We start from the raw sequence: 20,179 nt of genomic DNA, 5'->3' as shown, positions 1-20,179 counted from the left end.
AAAAAATCTAAGATTGAGAGTCATTAAGTTCTCAGTTAAGGCTTGCACATCACATGAAAGCACTGAAGAAGCACCTTTTAATAGAATACTCAAAACACCTATTGGAAATTACGCAAAAACCGACATTTGCATATGCATCACAGGTAAACAGTTTACATAGCATATTTTGAAATCCACTTTGCATTCTATTTACTTATAAATGCTGAATAAGTGATTTTGAAGACTTGTACTGTACTGTATGTACAGTATGGTTACAAAACACCAAGAAAAACATTTTTTAAATTTAAAACCAGAGACGCACTAGAACACTAAAATACCTTCAATATTCTCTTCTGCCTTTTTCTAAATAGCTAAAAATCCAGAAAAAACAAAAGATAAATATACATACAAAACAAGGAACTGCAGACAACAAAGCTTAATGAACACTGGATATTGCCACTTTAGCTTCTATATATTTCCATTAAATTAAAATTTGTTTTGAATCATAAAATGCAATGAAACTATTAATGCCAAACTTGATTCAGGAGTTCTAGGTATATTAAAGCTTAAGAATATGCAAGCTACTTTCTAACCCTTTTCTAACACTTCATTTTGTTGTTGAAAATAGCTTTTTTTACTCCAAAGTGCATTTGATCATTAACAGAAAATGTATTTAAAATAGAATATCTGTTTTTACTGCTGTAGAATTTAATGGGAAGGTGTCTGAAAAATAATGAATGATACTTTGTGATTCACAGCTGCATCCTACAAGCTTGGAATAACTGAAGATTACTGCAAACATTAGTAGATTTAAGAATTGGTTCTTTCCCTGTCCTACAATATCATTCTCTAAATAAACAATCATTGTCAAATAAATAACAGCCAAACTATTTCACTTAATAAATTACTAACACAGCTGGAGATGAGCAATGCCAATGTGCATGAATCTACCCTTAAATGAAAAAAGGTTGGAGGTACTCTAATTTCAAATCCACTGACTAAAAATGTAGTTGCGAGTTAAAATGGATTTTTGTTTCTGAAATCTCTGCTCTGCTAAAATTATTAATAACATTGTTTGCTTTCCTTTTGAGATTTTCATAAAAAATGAATTATCCATTAATCCAAACCTCAATGCTATGGTGTTATATTTTAGTATCACATTAGCATATAAATGTAATATTAAATAACCTTTTCTTGTTTACAGCCTTTTAAAACAAAAGACAGCACCTGAGAAAGACAAAAAAGTATTCTGTCATTAAGTTTTCATAAGAAAACACTTGTATTTATAATAGCCTGATTTTGCCTGTAATACATCCAAAATGATACTGTGTACTGGATTTTGATGGGTCTCAATTATGTAATAAAAACTCTAGCCACAAGACTCACTACTCAGGAGACTAAAAATGATAATTAGCTAAAAAAAATTTACCTCGATCTAGGAGCCAATATCAGGCAGCTTTGGAAGACTCTTAACATGCATTTATTATAAATAATTTTCTGATACAACATTTAGTTATTTAAAATTAATTTTACTCCTTATGTACCTTTGGTATGCAGTATTTCATCATTTTTAATTTTGCTTTCATAGGCTCTTTCATAAGTCCATGTTCAAATATACGTAAACATTAAGAACTGAGAAAAAAAAACAGCTTCACAACTTTATAAAACACAAATGAAAAACACAAGAGGAAGCAGGTATAGCTAAGCACATCTTGCTCCTAGGTGCTAACTGATTCTAGAACACGAAACAATTTCTGTTTACAGTTATCTGTTCTTCAGCTAATTAAAAATGTTTCCATTCACAATTAAAGATGGAAGTATTTCCACGTATCCAGATAAGCAAGAAAATAACCTAAAACAAGGCCATTGATTTACTGCACATTTCTGTTATGCTCAGGTCCATTTTTGAGTTGTCTTAAAAATGTGTGAGAAACAGTAATTCGTCCATGATTACACAGAGTTATATATCCTGAGGTACAATGTGGAATGTCATGTGAGACCAGGGAACGCTACACAAGCTGCATCTTGTTTTGCTAGTGTTGCACAGTTTCAGAAACCAGTTTTTCACTTAATTGCTTATACACGCTTTATAGAAACATTTGTTTCAGTTTTAGTTTGGAAAATACAGCATCTACGATCTGGCTGATGACAGAGTGTCACAAATCTCTATAGAATCAAAACTCTCATCTGTTGCTAATCAATTTCTCACAGCGATTATGGCTTTTAATACTGACAGAACACATGTCACAGAATTACCCCCATTTTAAATTGGCCTCACAAACTATAAAACTGACAAAAATGCTTGTGGGATACATGGCCCTTTTTAGAAATATAAAACACACCACATAATTACTACAAAAATTCTTTTCATTTTGGAAAAAAACTGCAATTAGAAAACAATGAACTGACAGTAAAAAATATTTTACAAGTTTGTTCATTTGCATAGGACACTTAACCTTCAAAACAACGTAACAGGCAAGACACTTTAAGGTGAATTTTGGGCCTGAGTGATTTTTTTTTTCACCTGGCCGGTTCGCTTTGTCACACAATCTAAAGGTGGAAAATGTTATTTCTGCCCTGAAACCTCACTAAGTGAGAAGTTTAGAAAACATTAATAAAGACAAATACAATACTATTTACTGAAGTCCTCCTAATGAAAAGGCTTTAGAGGACAGATGTCACCCAGCATCTAAATTAACGGAGTTAAAGTAACTAGTTTGAATCCAAAACCAACAATAAGGAGGAGAAAGGTAGTGCTAGGAAGATTTCTGAGCTCAGAGTCCTCAGGCAAGGAACTCCCTGTTGGGACACATAAGCGGTGCCATGAGTGTCCATGTGAAGAGAAACAGACAGGACCAACAAGAAGCCATCTTGATCCAGTAAACAGACCAACTCCCATGGAACAGCTTTTCGATTTTGGCATCCTCGTAACTGCGGACAATGAGTAAACACAAGTTAGGATGCTCAAGTTTCCTAGAATCAATACCAGCCATCTATTTTCTAACCAATTTACCCAATACAGAGTCATGGGAGAGCCTAATAAACCAAAAAAGCCAAAAATAATAAACTGCTCTAACAAAGAAAATACAGGTGTACAGCAAGTTTTTCTGGAAAATTGAACATATGTACCTGTAGTCTAAATATCAAAGACTATTTATCTATATATGTATATACTGTATAGTATATATGCCATAAAAATACTGTTATTTCTTAATGCCAATGTTCAAATGTATTCACACCTTAGGAACCTGTATTTTGTGGATCTTCTTTAAATTTTAATGATCTTAAGGTCATTCCTGTAATCAAACTTTATGAGGGCCCCTGTTGTTGTACCCTTATGTAACGCAATGCCACTGAGATTGCTTCAGTAAAATACCCAACCGAGGTAATGGGTACATGCAGTATGGGTATCATTCTTGATAAAAAAAAACATTGATTTATATCTGCATATAAAATGAATGAAACTGTGGTTATATCATGAGATGGGATACTAAAAGGTTATCATAATGCATTTGTCAATTTCCATTTTGTAAATAATGTGCAAAGAAGGCCAAATTTATGTATCCGTGTTATCAGCTTTTCATACTTCATACTTTTCGCAGGAGGAATTTATTACCACTTTTATTACTCCAGGTTGTGTATCATGCACAAGCCTCCGGTATTCTTCAGCTCATACTACAAATGCTGGAAATGGTGGCCAGTCAATAACATTATTTTAATGCTCATTTAGCCATTTTCCATTCCGGTACACAGACGGTAATGATTATTGTGGTCTGCTATCCAGCTGGAAAGTACTTCTGGGACCAAGTTCAAGATTTCTTGACAGAGGCACCATGTTTGTGTTTCATCCAATCACATTACATAGTTCCATTTGACATGGCAGTTGGTTTTGCATTTTGGCAAATTCATGTCTCTTCTTTTTATTATGCCAGATTCGTGTGGTTACTGTGGAATTCTAGTCTTGAGAGATTCTCAATTGTAGCTTCACAAAACACTTTCTTCCGACTCTACACTTTAGGTAAAACCTCCATGTGTTCTTTTGCTTATGGGATAGCTGCCACCCACTAGCTCGGAACAATTTCATGAAGAACATTATGATTGAACCTGAAACAAAACCTTCATTTTATGATTTCTTAGCCATCATCAGAAATTTGTCAGTCACGATTTCTTTAGGTCAGGATGATTCTCTGACTTTCCTCAGGATGATGATTACTTTGGCTGTGCAGCCACCTTTAATATCCAAAGGTAATAAAAGGCTATAAAATAATGCATATGTATTTTTTAACTTGATATTTTATTCAAAACGTGAATGCTCAAACTGAAGAGAATTAACTGACATACAGTGGACAGCAATGACTGTACAAAAGTCTTTAGACCCCTGAACTCAACATTTGGTGGAAGCAGCTTTGGCAGCACTTACAGCAGGAAATCCTTTTGGTTAGGACGCTATCAACTTCACACACCTGCTTGGTGCAATTTTTGCCCATTTGTCTAGATAGATCTGCTCAAGCTCTCTGAAGCTGCTTGGGTATCGATATTGACAGAGGGTTTCAGGTCTTTCCACAGATTCTCTAAAGCAGTGGTTCTCAAACTGTGGTACGCGTACCGGCAGTGGTACGTGGCGTGCCGCCAGGTGGTACGCCAAAAGACCCTGGAACTGTGCTGTGTGCGCTGAAAAAATCGGGACGGATTTTCATATTTTGTATTTTTATATGTGTCGAATCCGCAGCCTACGTACTACGATACAGTGTGCGCTAATACTTCAGTGGACACAAGAGATACTCTGTAATTCTATACCACTCTATAGGAATGCGTGCTATGGACGCAAGTGACCAATTGTATTTAAAAAAAGCTACTGTATCTCCAGCAAATAGGGAGAAAGGAGAATGTGCGTGATTTTGGAACAATGCCAACGTTGCAAACACAGGAATGCATAGAAATGCGTGCTACGAACGCTGGTAATCTTGTGAGCACAGGAAAGCGTGAAAAATAACAGAAAAATATTTAAGAACTGTTCTAAGTTAATTTGAGAAAAATACACCGAGCGTCTCTGTGTTTCTCTCCCATGCGCATGAAATAAATACTTAAAATAAACACTGAAATAAAAACGGAAACGTGGAAAAATGCAAGCTTGCGGATTGCTAAAGCAGGTAAGCCCCACACTATTATGTGTGGAGAAAAAGCTGCTGAACAGCTCGACCTGCTGCCCCCCCCCGAAAGACACAGTCATTCATAGAATTATTGAAATGAAGGATTATATCAGAAGTACGCTGACAGCGCGCGTTAAGATGAGCAGATGTTTTTCACTGCAATTAGATGAGTCTGTAGTCGATTTGGCCAATTTGCTCGTTTACGTTAGATACGAGTTTGAGGGTACGTCCCGTGAGGACTTTCTGTTCTGTAAGCCGCTACCAACAGGAACTACAGGAGAGCACGTATTTCAGCTTCAGAATGGATTTATCGGAGAGAATGGCATCGACTGGATAAAATGTGTCGGAGTTTGTACAGACGGTAGTAGAGCAATGACAAGCCGACACAGGGGTGTAGTTGCATGAATTAGAGAGGTTCCTCCAGAAATTAATGGTTTCATTGCAACATCCACCGCGAGACCTTTGCCGTCAAGAAAATGCCTGACGATTTAAAATCTGTTAGACTGTTGTGAATTGTATCAAGGCTCGAAAAATTAATTCACATCTGCTTTGCTCGACTAAACAGGCTCACCCCTCTCACTGAAATGGTGCTTTTTTATTTTTATGTGTTGTTTTTTTTCTGTAAAACACTTTGAGAAGCCACATTTTAATATATCAAACAAAGTTTATTATTATAATATTTATTATATGTATGTGTGAGTGTGTGTGCACATGCGCTTATGTTGGTCATTGAGAATTTCTGGGGTTCCTATGAGATGGTGACTTGTAGGTGGTACTTGGATGCTTTGGTTGGATTAGGGGTGGTACTTGGTCCAAAAAGTTTGAGAACCACTGCTCTAAAGGATTCAGGTTCGGCACTTTGGCTGGGCCACTCAAGGAAATTCACTTTCTTATCCTTTACCACTCCAGTGTAGCTTTGGCCCAGGGCTTTGCTGATGACTGAAAGTAAAAATCGTTTTACTTTAAAAAGGATTTGGTGACACTACCACTGGACTGGGCTCTGCTATATCAAAATTTGGTGAGCTTCATGTAAACTATTTGTACAGACCAGTGCAACACTTAGTATTTAAACTTAGAATTGTAGTTGTAACATTTATAGTAAAAAGTATTATATGCAGTACAGTTTTATCAAACAATTATGCCATTCCTCGTGCATATTACATTCTCTGTATCTTTAACATAATCTCTTACTTACTGGAACCAGTTGGTGATTGTCATCATGACGTAGAGAGATCCAAGGAAGAAGACAAAGTGAAAAAAGGCGTAGCTGTAGACGGTACCCTCCCTCTCATCATAAATCACTTTCTGTCCCCCTCTTCGATTATCCACATAGTAGTCCGCTGCACAGAGAACACAGATGTTAACAGGACAATAATGGATGGGTATCTTCTTTCAAATGCAGATCAAAGGCCACTTTAAAATATATATAACAGTAATATGAAAGCATTGGAGCTAGAACATTAATAAGAATTATCTAATATCTACAGTTATGTATTGGACTAAAAATACAACTAAAATAACCCAATTACTGTCACATTTACAGTCCTGTTGGCCAGAATATTTATTTCTGATATTTTATCATGGGAAAATTGTGATTCTCACTTACAGTATACTGACTTTGATATTAAATCTATGTGACTAGAAATCCACTTGATAAGCAAGTTAAATGTTATAATAATAATTGCTTACACTTATATAGAGCTTTTCTGGACACTCCACTCAAAGCTCTTTATAGGTAATGGGGACTCTCCTCCACCACCACCAATGTGCAGCATCCACCTGGATGATGCAACAGCAGCCATAGTGCGCCAGAACGCTCACCACACATCAGCTATCAGTGGGGAGGAGAGCAGAGTAATGAAGCCAGTTCATCAATGGGGATCATTTGGAGGCCATGATTGTTAAGGGCCAATGGGAAATTTGGCCAGGACGCTGGGGTAACACCCCTATTCTTAGAGAAACGCCATGACCACAGAGAGTCAGGACCTCGGTTTTACGTCTCATCCGAAGGACGGCGCCTGTTTACAGTATAGCGTCCCCGTCACTATACTGGGGCATTAGGACCCACATGGACCACAGGTTGAGCACCCCCTGCTGGCCCCACTAACACCTCATCCAGCAGCAACCTTAGATTTTTCCAGGAGGTCTCCCATCCAGGTACTGACCAGGCTCACACCTGCTTACTGTAGCTTCAGTATTATTATTATTAAACGTTATAATTTGATACTGTTATGTATTTTTAAAATGCATCCCCACATTGTCTCTGCATCTAATTGTACTATAAAACTATTTGTTATGTTATGAAGTTCTAATGATCATTATTCATTGTCTGCGGTTATTGAACTCTTATTTATAGATGCTTTACACATTGTGAATAGAGCATGAACCATATAATTTATAAAAACGTTAAAGAAGAGTTCTTGAGATTAACTAAGGGCAAAATATCTTTAAAAACGTTTAAAATGTTTATCAAGCCTAAATGCACAGGCCTTTTTTTTTCCTTGAGTTTGTTTCCCACCAGCAGAGGGAAGTCTTGTACAAATATTCTTCAATTATTGTTAATCTCATTTATTCCAACACACCTTTTTTGCTTTCCGTTTTCAGCCCAGTCTCTGTTTGCACTGCTCTTTCTTAAGATTGCTGAAACATTATTTTATTTACTCTACTTTTTTACTTATGAGAGCTTTGGTAAAAGGGTTAGAATTGCCTTTGTGAAATGTTGTTTCCGGATAATTATGCTGCGTCCAGTCAAGGTATTGGTTTCAAGATAGAGTTTCAGTTACATGGAAAAACTAAAGGAAAATGTAGTCTCTTAATACTGATTGTAAGATCTGCTTTTCATATTTAATTATATACAGTGGCGCCTAGCGCCTAGTAAAAAGACTTAAAACCGGAACAAAATGTCTCTCATATCCTCCTGTTTTTACAATGCTGTCCCTTTGTCAATGCCTGAGCTAGTTAATTACTGTACTTATTGGGTAAGGTAATTATGTGTTTGCCAACATTACTCAGGATAAAATTTTAAGAATTTTAAGAACCGTCCAAGATTTTCAATTGTATTACAAAATGCCAAGTACTTTTATTTTTTCTTACCACTTTTCCTACAGAAACATAATGCAGAAACACAGTGCTTCCATTGCTCAACTTTACATAAGATACTGAATACAAGGGGGATCTCTTAATCTGAGGTACTTATTTAATCCCACACGAGGGTCAACAGTATTTGGAAAAAGGATCTATCTCTTGTAGGAAGAAGAATTTCTAACGATATCATTTGGATAAATTTGAATTGGGGTTCTAAAAGTCCTGACCACCAGTTGATCCATTTTAAGTTTATCCATAGCATTTACTTAACCACCCCTCGCTTGTGATGTTGTCTAATGCATGTTCTTGACTTATCTAAGCGTACTCTGTCTTCTCAAGAAGCAATAGGTACATTATTCCATATGGTTTGTAAATGTAGTGTACACGTGATTTGGGAAATGGTCTGTTCAATACTATCAATGGTTCATAAGAAGAATTTAACTGTTTATATTACTGAACAATGACTTTCCCTGTCTGTAGGGAGTTTGTCTATTCACCCCGTAGGTTTCATCTACAGGTTTCAGGCACAAGGCAAGATACACTCTGGATGGGAAGCCAGTCACAGGGTACACACAGACATGTCATTTGCTCTGTTCCCTCCCACAGTCTAAACACATATTAGTAGTCTAAGGTTACTGGTGGCTTCTGGGAAAACTGGCTCTGGTGCAAGTGCATTCCTGTCTGTGTGTGCCCTGCGATGGACTGGCATCCTATCCTGAGTGTATCCTGCTTTACACCTGTTGCTTGCCAAGGTAGGCTCTGGCTCCCACATGTCACTGAATTGGAAGAAGTTCTTTGAAAATGTTTGGATTGACTTTCCTTGAAGTTTGATAATATCGAAAAGAGTGTGGCTGGCTGACATTATTCCTGCTAAAAGACTAACTTATCTATGTTGGTACATGCCATACACTCTTTCCAGATGCCACTGAGTCTTTGCCTTTCTCGAAGTGGTTCTCATGGAGTTACTCCCTACTGCTCAGGTTGCCAGGGAAAGAGATCTACAATCTTTGGAGACAATGACTGATGGCACAGGGGCTACTAAACCTGTCTTTATAGTTCACTTATAGTTCACTTGCTAGTTTAGTTATTCAGGCTCTCATGGGGTGGGTAGACTCTGGTTTAGAGTTTTTTCATCTGTAAACTGGAAATATATTTTTGTGTTAACATTTGTGCTGTGTTGTTCAGTTATCTTCAAAATAACCCCTCTATGCAAAAAGAAAGTGATAATTACCTTCATCCTCCTGACTGAAACAGAAGCAGCAACGTGCTACCTGTAAGTATAATAAGTAAATGTTAGGACATTTTGAAATGAGAATGAAACACTGAAAACAACAAGCTTAGTCTATAGAGGCTGCTGACAGTGAAGCACAATCATAGACAGAGGGAGAAAACACCTAAAAAACAAGTTAATTAGAAGAAACTTTGTGGGCATATGTGTACCAGCATGTTCAAGCATGGTCAGCAAAACCCTGACCACAGTAATAGATCACTATGTTAAGTTTGGTAACAATTCTGTGGGGTTTGAATTTTATAATCCTGTGCAGCACCACAAGATTCAGCGCCACAATTATATTTTAATCACGTGAATTGTATTTGAATCATAGTATCATAGGATTTAGGTTAAGTGGGTCCCCTCCTAGAGGTTGTTCAAACCTTAACCCTTACCCTAGCTTGAGCACTCGCAGAACACTTAATTTTTACCTAAAATGGGTAATGAAAATTGTGCACAACTTGTGGGCAACTGCTTTTATGCCAGAGGAAGTTTTCAGTGTGCCATACAGTACCTCGTTCTCGGGAACAGGGTTCTTGGATACTCCTAAGGCTGCAGTACTTGATCTTGTAGTAGATGTTAAACTGTAATGAAAACGCAAAATCCAAGTGAAAACACGTTTACGTTTCATTTCTATTTCTCAAAGCAAAGTCTGAACCTTTTCTGTCTTGAAGAATCTACAGTATAACAGCAGAACTACTTCTTGTAGCCAGTTCTTAACCAATTCTCATATGCTAAGCAAGGTTGAGAGTAGTCAGTACTGGAATGGGAAACCTCCTAGGAACACCATGGTGATACAAAGAGGTATTGGTGGACCAGCTGATGAGCCTCTACCCTCTAGACCAATCAATGTCATTCAATGACAGGGAACACTGTGCTGTAGAAGATACAGGTCCTTGCATGAAACACTTAACCAAGGTCCCGTTTCGAATGTCTTTAGTCTTGGCTAAATTTACTCATGTAAATCTAAACACTTTGGTCTTACACAATCTGACCTACTTAAGTCCCATTAAATTCTGGTGAAGCAATTTCCTACGTGTTCACTTGATCTTCTGCCTTGTGTGGTTACTGGCTCACAATGCCTGCTGTTCTTCACTTATTATGTGCTGTACTTGATCATAGGTTATACTGTAGCTTTAGTGGGTCCCCTCCTAAATGCAAAGTGCTTGTGGATCCTTTGAGATGACGAGCATCATTTAAATGCAACTTATTTGTGTGACAATTGTAGTGGTAAAAGGGAATTAGGACAAAAGGAGTATGGACCATGACCGGTTTTTACTTTCTGCAGCTGCATCAGAGACAGCTTAACTGGTTTTCACACATCAGGGTTCAATTAGAGAGATTACTTCACGGTAGAATTGTCTCCAAACATGAAAACGCTTTGAAGCCACTGCAGGGGGTAGCCACAGAATCCAAGTTTTCAAGGGCTTATGTACAAGTAAAGCTACATTTTTTCAGGGCAGATAAAGAGATGAAATGCATAATTACTAATTTTCCAGCTTCTGTGACCTTGGTTCTCAGACTATTTTTTTTATATCCAAGAACACTTGTATCTGGTTTCTTACAGTATGCCTTTAGTCTTTCTCTCACAAGTTATTAATTTGTACCACTTTAACCCACTGACTGCCCTACGTTCCTGTATGCCTTTAATAATCCTTTTACGTTTTTCTCTGTTTGCATCTGAGTGTGGACATACCTATGGAAATGTATTTACTATTTTGTGCAGATAGCTGTATATGTCTTGGAGGGGGTCAACTCTAGCAACCAGGAGAAATAGAGGACTTCTCTTTATTATTGTTTCTGGTGAATAACTGAGATTTCCACAGAATTCTGAGGATAAGCAAATGGGGTTTTGTGTACTCCTCTGTACCCCTCTATTCAATTATCCCGATATATTACTGAGAAATTACTGAGTGTTTGTTATTTTGCTCACTAGTGGTTATTGATGCTCAATAATATGTTCAATATTATTTCCAGTGCGACCTTGTTTCGTTTTTTATAATAACCATAGGAGTTTTATTGAAATTTGGGTCAGGACAACCATCAACACTTACAGCTTCGAAAAAAGAAAGTTACTGTGTTTTAGCATTTTTGTCCATGCAGTTTTACTCTTACTAGTAAAATGGGCAAAATGTTTTTTTTTCTGACAGTTGAAGTTTTAAGTTTTCAATGTGTACTGTGCTTATGGTGAACATAAAACAAAACTTTTAAGCACTACGGAATACTAAAAGAAAAAAAATGCAAGATTCCATTATTTTAAAAATGAATGACAAATTCTAAAGTTTATAAATACAATTCTCACTTCTACTGTCATCGCTCACATGTCTTAGCTTGGCATTATAGGAACTGGAAGATACGATTCAAAGTTATATATAGAGCAGAAGAAGTAGAACTGAGACAGTTTAGCTGTTCAACTGAAAAAGCAGGAAATGGATTACCAAGCACAAGCAAAAGCGTCTAAATTAATTGTCAGCTGCTGATAAACCCAGTGAAACCCAGTGAAATATTATGTAATTTGTTGAATAAGCTGTCCTGTTTGGTGCAGAACTTAACCTTGAAGATGAAGATAACATTCCAAAACACAGACAAACAATTGCTAATTGGAATGAGCCAAAAAGCAGCAGCAAGGGCAGTGAATGGGTAGAAGGAATAATGTGAAGAATCACAAGGAAAGGGCAGATTGTTACTTGTATCTATACTTATGTGGGTCAGGTAGAGGGAGTATTTTTCACTCTCAATTTTTAGTGTGTTAAGTGTGTTTATGAAGAGAAAAAACAGTTTTTCTTACTAAAATGAAATGAAGGCAAAATAATTAAAGGTCAAACCTACCAGGAATAAACCACACAACCGACCATTATAACTCCACCCAAAATTTTGACGGTATAATTGATATCTGAATCAGTGTTGAAGGGAGGGACACAGATGGTAGTGTTTCTACCTGTTTCATCCACATCTGCGAAGGAATTGAGCACGAATTAATAAACAAAACTTTATTTTACACACGACATATTTTAATCACACCATAAAGCAAAAACCTTTAACTGAGCATTGCTGACTTTGCAATAATTTTATGTTAAAGATTCCACGCATCGCTTCAAAGGTGAATCCTAAAAATTACAGTTCTATCTGACCCACCCATCCACTTTCCAACTACTTCATCTAGTACAGGGTCATGGGGAAGAAGAAGTCCATCCCGGCAAGCAACAGGCACATGGCAGAGTGGATGGGATGCCAGTCCATCACAGGGCACACACAGTCACAAACACAGACATGCATAAACTTGCATCAGGGCTTATTTTGCCTGAGGCCACCAGTAACCTTAACCTACCTATGTTTTTGGACTGTGGGAGGAAACCAGAGCACCCACAGGAAACCCACGCAAACACAGGGAGAACATATAAACTCCATGCAGATAGCACCCCAGATTTACAATTGAACCGAGGACCCCAAGCAGTCAAAGGCAAAGATGCTAACCACTGCACCCCCATGCTGCCCATAGATCTATATAATATACAAGGTTAATATAAATCAATGGCGTCATCCACAAATTTCTTTGTGAAAGCCTATTCACTTAAAATTCACCAAACTGGCGGCAGTAACACAAGCATGGAAAGAAAGTGATATGATTACTCCTTAAATTGAAATGGTTAATCAATACTCTCTGTCAATCTGGGACTAACATCATGCCCAGGCATTATCACTGGTTCTTAAGCCAATCGAACGCCAGTTCTGACTGTTTAGAAGCCCATATCAATGTAAAACAACTCTAAATAATGCTACTGATCTGGAATTTGCTTTATGGATTACATGTGGTTAATGTGCAATGTCTCTTCTCTAGTGTTTACATATGATAAACTTGCAGACTCCGATCATTAACACAGAAGTATTTGACTTGCACAGACCATTTAACACATACAGTTTTGAAATTCTGTTACAGCTAAAACATAAAAAATAAGCCTTACCTACTAATCATATCAAATGCATATCGGAATCTAGGGTTGCAAGTGTAAAATGAATCAGTATGGTTTGTAACTTAAACGTATGTGCTGTTGTATTATCATAATATAATAAATGGCTTCTTCAGGACAAGCTGTTCTTAAATGTATCAAGTAACGTATGATCTTTGTGTGAGCATCACAGGAATGTAAATGATTTTCCTCCTAGGATTTACAGATACATCAAGAAGGCTGTACCAATCTTTGAATATTACACTTAGTTTACTCAGATAAGCTAATCCAAATATTTCTCCTGTCTCCTTCCCAGTTCTGAGACTAAATCTACCTGCCTTGCCTAACAATGCGTAGAAAAGTGAAATCATTAATACCACGCAGTTCCTTTATGAAATGGCCATACTCACAGTATTCAGCGGGTTTGCTTGCCAGTGCAGAGTATGTGAGGTACATGACATAAACACTGATGACTCCTGACTGCAACAGGCCTGAGTTTGGCTTCACTGCAGGGCGAAGATCATTTCAAGTTAACAAAAGTAACAAACGTAACATAAAACGCAAAACATAGGCAAAGCTGATTGACTTTCTCACTTCAAAATGGTGCAGCATCTTTCCAGTAGCAACATGATGGCAAACACTATGCCACTGCAACTACAACCAATACTGGCCAATGTGTTGGACCAATATCCTATTAAGTGACTTAACATCGGTGTTTCCTTTTTTCTCCACTAACCATCTATACACTACATGCATGTTAGAAAGGAATACTTAACTACTCACATTTCTGAACGCATGGCGAGATGGCTAAAAATGACGCAAATAAGCACAAGCTAGAATTGAGGCCAAGGAAAATCTTGTTGAGAAAGCAGCCTTCGGAGTGTGTGTGGAAAATAATCATCACAACCAGGGCCCCAACTGCCACCGAGTACAGAATCAGGGTGTTCAGAGCCAGGGCCGCGTACCACAGTTTGTTGTGCTTGGTGCCTGATGTCCTGAAAGAGGAAACAGATAAAGGATGGTGAGATTGAAAAAAGCAATAAAAGCAGAAGAACTGCAATTCAAACATACATAGCTAAGTGAGAATTTACTAAAATAAACTTTTCCTAAAGCTAAGTGAAAAGACATTCTTGTGCCTTACTGAAAAAGTCCATTGCCTCTTTTTAACCTAGGTATATACGGTTTATAAAATGCATGTATGGTGTAATATTATAGATTATCAGATATTTAGATCTAGTTTTCTTGCAATCCAGAGAGTAATTCTTGTTCCCCAAGAAAAAAAAAATCTCTACAGATGCAGCCATTCAAAGTGCGCGGTACAGACATGTACCGGAGGTAATTGGCTACGGCGTAATAAAATACCGCGGTACGTGATTGGTTGACCGACTGGGGCACTCGTGGTCCGTTGGTCGGTCATAGAAAGATTTACAGTAAATGTCTTTACTGTGCCCGTTTTAGCATTGAATATTCATATGGAATTTTACCACTGAAGGGAAATCTTAGTACCTGAGCATAAAAAGAATAGGGGCATACTGTAACGCGTGTGAAGGCCATAAACGATATTAATTTTGGAACATAAACATACAGTATATGGCTGGTCTCGGTACTTTAAATAAAAAATACACACCAGTATTCCATTTCTCCCTAAACAGTTTAAGCTTTGACGTCTTTAAGAAATGTGATACCGTAGTCAACAAGAATACTTTTAGAATTTGATTAAAAGGGAATATAATATGGAATCGTGTATCTAAAGAAATTAATAACGATTTAATTATATTCATGTACCACAAAACAAGAATAGTACACACTGTACATTGTCTGTTGATAATGTTTCTGTAGTGCTTTTTCAGCCCTCTGCATGTGACCTTGCGGTGGCGCTGTGGGTTAGGTTCCTGACTCCCACCTCACACCCTGTGTGTTCGAATCCAGTCATGACTTTTTTTTAACAAACATTTCTTTGAAAAAATAAAACGTTTCCCTGGGTCAGAGATTAAATAAAACCTCACTCGCACCAAACAAATTTATATTTCTAAATATCACAACATGATCGAATTTAAGTCATTTTAATAACAATGAATAGTCACCTATGCGTTACAATATAAACATTTATATTGATTTAAATCGCGTTTTGATTTAAATCCCAAACGCGGGTTTAAATATATGTGTTTTTTGATTCAAAATCAGACAAATGCAACATAAATTGATATCTTTATCTTCTAAGTATCTTAATAAACTTTCAGCATAGCTTTCTCCCCGTTTAGATTTATTTTTCTTGGGATCTTGGGATCAAACGTGGAAAGATTAGATTGTAATGTCCAAAGTCATTCATTATTAATACTATTAGTAATATCTTCGGTAAAGGCTTTGATGCATAAATATTTCTGATAAAGGTAGGTTGTGTACTTTTGTCCAACTGAGCAATCTTGCTTTCATAAAATATACCAACTTTTTAATGACTGATGATTAACATGCTGTAATACACAGTTTAAATTTAAAAGCTCAAATGCTGTACATGAGAGGTTAAGCTTTATTGCCTCCCCCTAGCGGTTTTACAAGGTGATGCCGGATACTTTCCGGCATGACGTTAAATGACGTGATTAACCCCGTGATACTGCGTGATACTGCGACACGCCCACCGGGGTATACCGCGAAATATCCCACACATTTTGAATGGCTGCAGCTGTAGTTAATACAAAGTAGAAAATCAGACATCAAATCAGAGATCAATCTGGACCTAATCAGCAACACAAATGCTGTTTTGTACTGACATAACACTGCTGTACTCATCACCAGTGGGCGAATCTTAGAAAATCCTATTACATAACATTTCAAATTTTCATCTCCACACAAGCCACCACTAACCATTAACATTGTTAATGTACAAGCATTCTCCGATGTAAAAAAAAAAACATTGTGGGAATCTGGACAATTTTGTTGAGGCTTTTTTCAAGAAAACCCCTGGATCAATTAGCTACCAACTATCACTGAACTTAAGCAACATTAGAAGGGCTCTTTCCCTTTTCCATAGAATCCATGATATTTTATCTCTACTATCTCTACTAAATTCAGTGAATCGATCACAATACTAGCAGAAAATGTTAAAGTAACTGGCAACTGATTACATGATTACAGTGCCTACTGAATACTGTACTTCTGACAGGCACAAAAATCAATTTCTACATATTTAATTAAAAACTTTCCATTTTCTATTAATTGAACGCATTTGAAATCTTTCCAGCTTTATAATGTGTTTGGTTTTATTTTGTCAAAAGATTTGACCCTGGTTTTGCCATCTTGACATTTGGATGATATTTTTTATGTCCTTACCACTTTAATTATGATAGTCAAATGGGTAAACAAACATTTTAAAGTGCCAACGGTTGCTACATTCAATAGTCACCTTTTACTTGAAGATATTCAAAAGCTTTCACCAGAATGATAATGTGTTCATAAACCATCACCAGGGACTATGAACTCAGTGGTATAATCCCTGAAGTTCATCTCCATCTGGCAGACTTCCTGAGTATGCATCATTTCCTATCGGGTCTATGAAAGACATTTTCTCAGAAGTTGCCTTCTCACTAACACTTCTTTCCCGCTCTAATTTTAGTGCTCCAACCTACTGTATATTTTGTATTTCCACTAACAAGTAAACCTAACGAGTGTTATCTTTGGATTTTATTCCAAGGTTGTAACACACTCTCTCTTTTAAACTAGGGAAGAAAATGAATCTTTTTTGTGCACACTGCAAGACTGCTGCATGCATCCTGGCTGGAGGCTGGATTTCAGCCAAGGCTGAAGTTTTCCGTCCACTTTTAACAAACATTTCCAAGGAAAACAATCTGACAGGGCACTGAGCCATGCCTCACTTTTTGGCTTTCAAAATTCAATACTGTAAACCCTAAACATACAGTACCCATAAGGTGAAGTCCACTTGTAATAAAGGATTAACTACCAAATTAACCCTCTTAGCTGTACAGCTTTTTTCTGATTGTGGAATACAAAGGCACATTACAGGTACATGGGATTTATTTTTTTCATTTTCTTTGGAACTGCTCCAACGTACAACTGTCTGTCACTCTAACACAGACAGGAAAAGTTAAATTAAATCAACCCCTTCCTAGGCTTCTCTCATTTTAGGAGGCATATACAGTCAAAAACAAATTTTATAACAAAACTATGGCATATGATCCTTGATGTTAAGGTTCCTATTTATGGTACAAATGTTGGCCAGGTGCAACAAAGAATGTTTCTATTTACATAACAGTATTACTGTTATTAGGTCTGTACATTTATGAGATCAGCAGCTAGCGAATGGGGAAAAGTTTTCATATATTTTGGCAAAAAGATCACAAGAGTCCATAGAAGACTAATGAGAAAAAAAAACATGTATTTGCAGAGGACTATATATCTTTTGCTTTAAAGGCAACAGGTCTGTATACAGGTTTCCATCATGCTAACACTTCATAATAAGCAGACTGCCTAAATCAGTCAAAAGACTTGTAGCTTGTAAAGCTAGCTTTAGCATTCCAATGGGAAATATAAAAAAAAAAACGTCTTATGTCCAGTGTCCAGAAACAAATGTGGTCAACACTACAATTTATATAAAGAAATATAATAACCTTATTATAGCATTAGGTCTTATAGTAACGTCTTGTTGTTCTGAGGATCAAACGGATGTATGGGAAATAAAAAATGTTGGCCGCACTGAATGAAAAAAAAAAATTCCAACACAAACTAAAATAATTAATGAGCTTTCATTATCACCGAGTCTCTGTGAACAACATAATCCATTCCAAATTAGAAAATTTAACATTGCTGAATGTCAAAAGCCGTGGTAGATTATCTACGCACTCCAACAAATGACCTGGAGTTTCATTCTAAGCTTCTGGTTTGTTTTAATCTCTTTTAGGAAGAGAATGCGCAACTGAAAAACACATTTATGGTTTTTCACAGCCCAGGAGAGTACGGACAGGACCAAATCAAAACTTGTACTTCTCACCATCAACAGGAAATCCAGTAGTTTGTGGCATTTTGATTAAAAGTGTGTTTCTACAAAAAGGAAATAACGAATCGGGCAACAGGTAAGCAGTTTTTTGATGAATAGGTCAAGGCTTTGAAGTTGTTTTTGCCTATAGTAGAAAATGTAGAGCAAATTTAGAACCAAATAGTTCTCTTTGTTATTTCTCAAAAACTAAAGTATCATTCACAATCTCCTTTAAAATGTATTCAAATAACATCTGTAGTCTGATGAACCCAGCCCTTCTATACACAGTAAGTACAGTAATTTGTTGTTGAAGGATGGAGCATTTTAGAGGTGAAACGGGAGTAAGACTACTTCAAATTAATCACAAGGATCTGATGGTATTTTTCCAGTTGTGCAGAAGAAAATGAGGAATGGTTTTGCTCTAGCAAAGTTCTTCCAACATTTCACTCAGGTGAGGGGTAATACACAACTACAAAATAATACAAAATGGCAATAAGCAGAGTTAAATAGTGAAAGGATTCTGGGGTATAGTGTTCACATATTTAGAACAGATCTAACAATATTGTTGACTAGAATACAAGGTATATTTAGGTTTTCTAAAACCTTTTGATAAAGTTCCACATAAACAATTCATTGGCAAACTGAAAGTACTGACTAATGTACAAAACACTGTACCAAAAAGGGTAAAAATTCAAACTAATGTGGCAATGAGCACAGTGCCAAAGGGATAAGTATTAGGGTGACTGCTCTTTCAAATTCTAAGAAATGATCTTGACTTTGGCAAAACTAGTGAACTAAAACCAAATTAGGTATTGTTACAAATGTTATAAGATGAAGCAGCAAGTGGAATTTAATAAGGTATCACTACAAAACAGGATAAATTAAGTGACAAATGAAAATATAGAAGCCTTGGTGTTTATACTGACATAATTTTGTTCACCTCTATACAATACAAGTGATAAAAAAGGCAAGCAAAATTCTAAGACTCATAGCGTCCGAACAAGAACAGCTACAATAGAGAGGAAACCATTCAGTGTATCTCGCCTGTTTTGTAGTTGGTAGTTAATGGACCCAAGGAACTTGTTCAGTTGTTTTGTTCAAAGAAACCAGGTGTAAAGCAGCAAATGTCGGTATCAGTCTGACCTGCAGATATTTGGATTAGAGACAGTTTAGAGAGAAAATCAGTGCAGACCATTCACACAGTGTGTGAGAATGAAATCTGCTGCAGCTCTTTGGAGAAAGAAGGCAGGAGAAGTAATTTAATTATTTAATCTCAGGATAATCACAGAGATTTGAGTCTCAGGATTAAGTTAGACCAGTGGTTCTCAAACTTCTTGGACCAAGTACCACCCCTAATCCAACCAAAGCATCCAAGTACCACCTACAAGTCATCTTCTCATAGGAACCCCAGAAATTCTCAATGACCAACATGAGCACACGTGCACACACACTCACACATACATATAATAAATATTATTATAATAAACTTTATTTGATAAAGCGCCTTTAAAGGTGGCTTCTCAAAGTGTTTTACAGAAAAAAACAGTAACAACAACAAATAAAAATAATAAAAAAGTACCATTTCAGTGAGAGGGGTGAGCCTGTTTAGTCGAGCAAAGCAGATGTGAATTATTTTTTTTAGCCTTGATACAATGCACAATAGAGTCTAACAGATTTTAAATCGTCAGGCATTTTCTTGACGGCAAAGGTCTCGAGGTGAATGTTGCAATGCATCCATTAATTTCTGGATCAACCTCTCTAA

The 20,179-nt window shown here is 36.8% G+C and overlaps 1 protein-coding gene across 1 annotated transcript in view; it reads right to left on the bottom strand.

Moving 5' to 3' along the window:
• Positions 1–1,050: 1,050 nt before the first annotated feature.
• serinc5 (serine incorporator 5) overlaps positions 1,051–20,179 on the bottom strand; it is a 49,425-nt gene continuing 30,296 nt past the window's right edge. Inside the window, exons 6-12 of the mRNA XM_088629592.1 lie at positions 14,214–14,425; positions 13,841–13,936; positions 12,313–12,436; positions 9,998–10,067; positions 9,445–9,484; positions 6,325–6,469; positions 1,051–2,910 (exon numbers count right to left, since the gene is read on the bottom strand). Of these exons, the coding sequence (XP_088485718.1) occupies positions 2,763–2,910; positions 6,325–6,469; positions 9,445–9,484; positions 9,998–10,067; positions 12,313–12,436; positions 13,841–13,936; positions 14,214–14,425 (835 nt within the window). The 3' untranslated portion in view covers positions 1,051–2,762. The remainder of the gene's footprint in view (positions 2,911–6,324; positions 6,470–9,444; positions 9,485–9,997; positions 10,068–12,312; positions 12,437–13,840; positions 13,937–14,213; positions 14,426–20,179) is intronic.

The sequence above is a fragment of the Lepisosteus platostomus genome, chromosome 4 (assembly GCF_059453375.1).
Source record: "Lepisosteus platostomus isolate fLepPlt1 chromosome 4, fLepPlt1.hap1, whole genome shotgun sequence".
NCBI lineage: Eukaryota > Metazoa > Chordata > Actinopteri > Semionotiformes > Lepisosteidae > Lepisosteus > Lepisosteus platostomus.
This window is presented reverse-complemented; position numbering and strand designations above follow the sequence as displayed.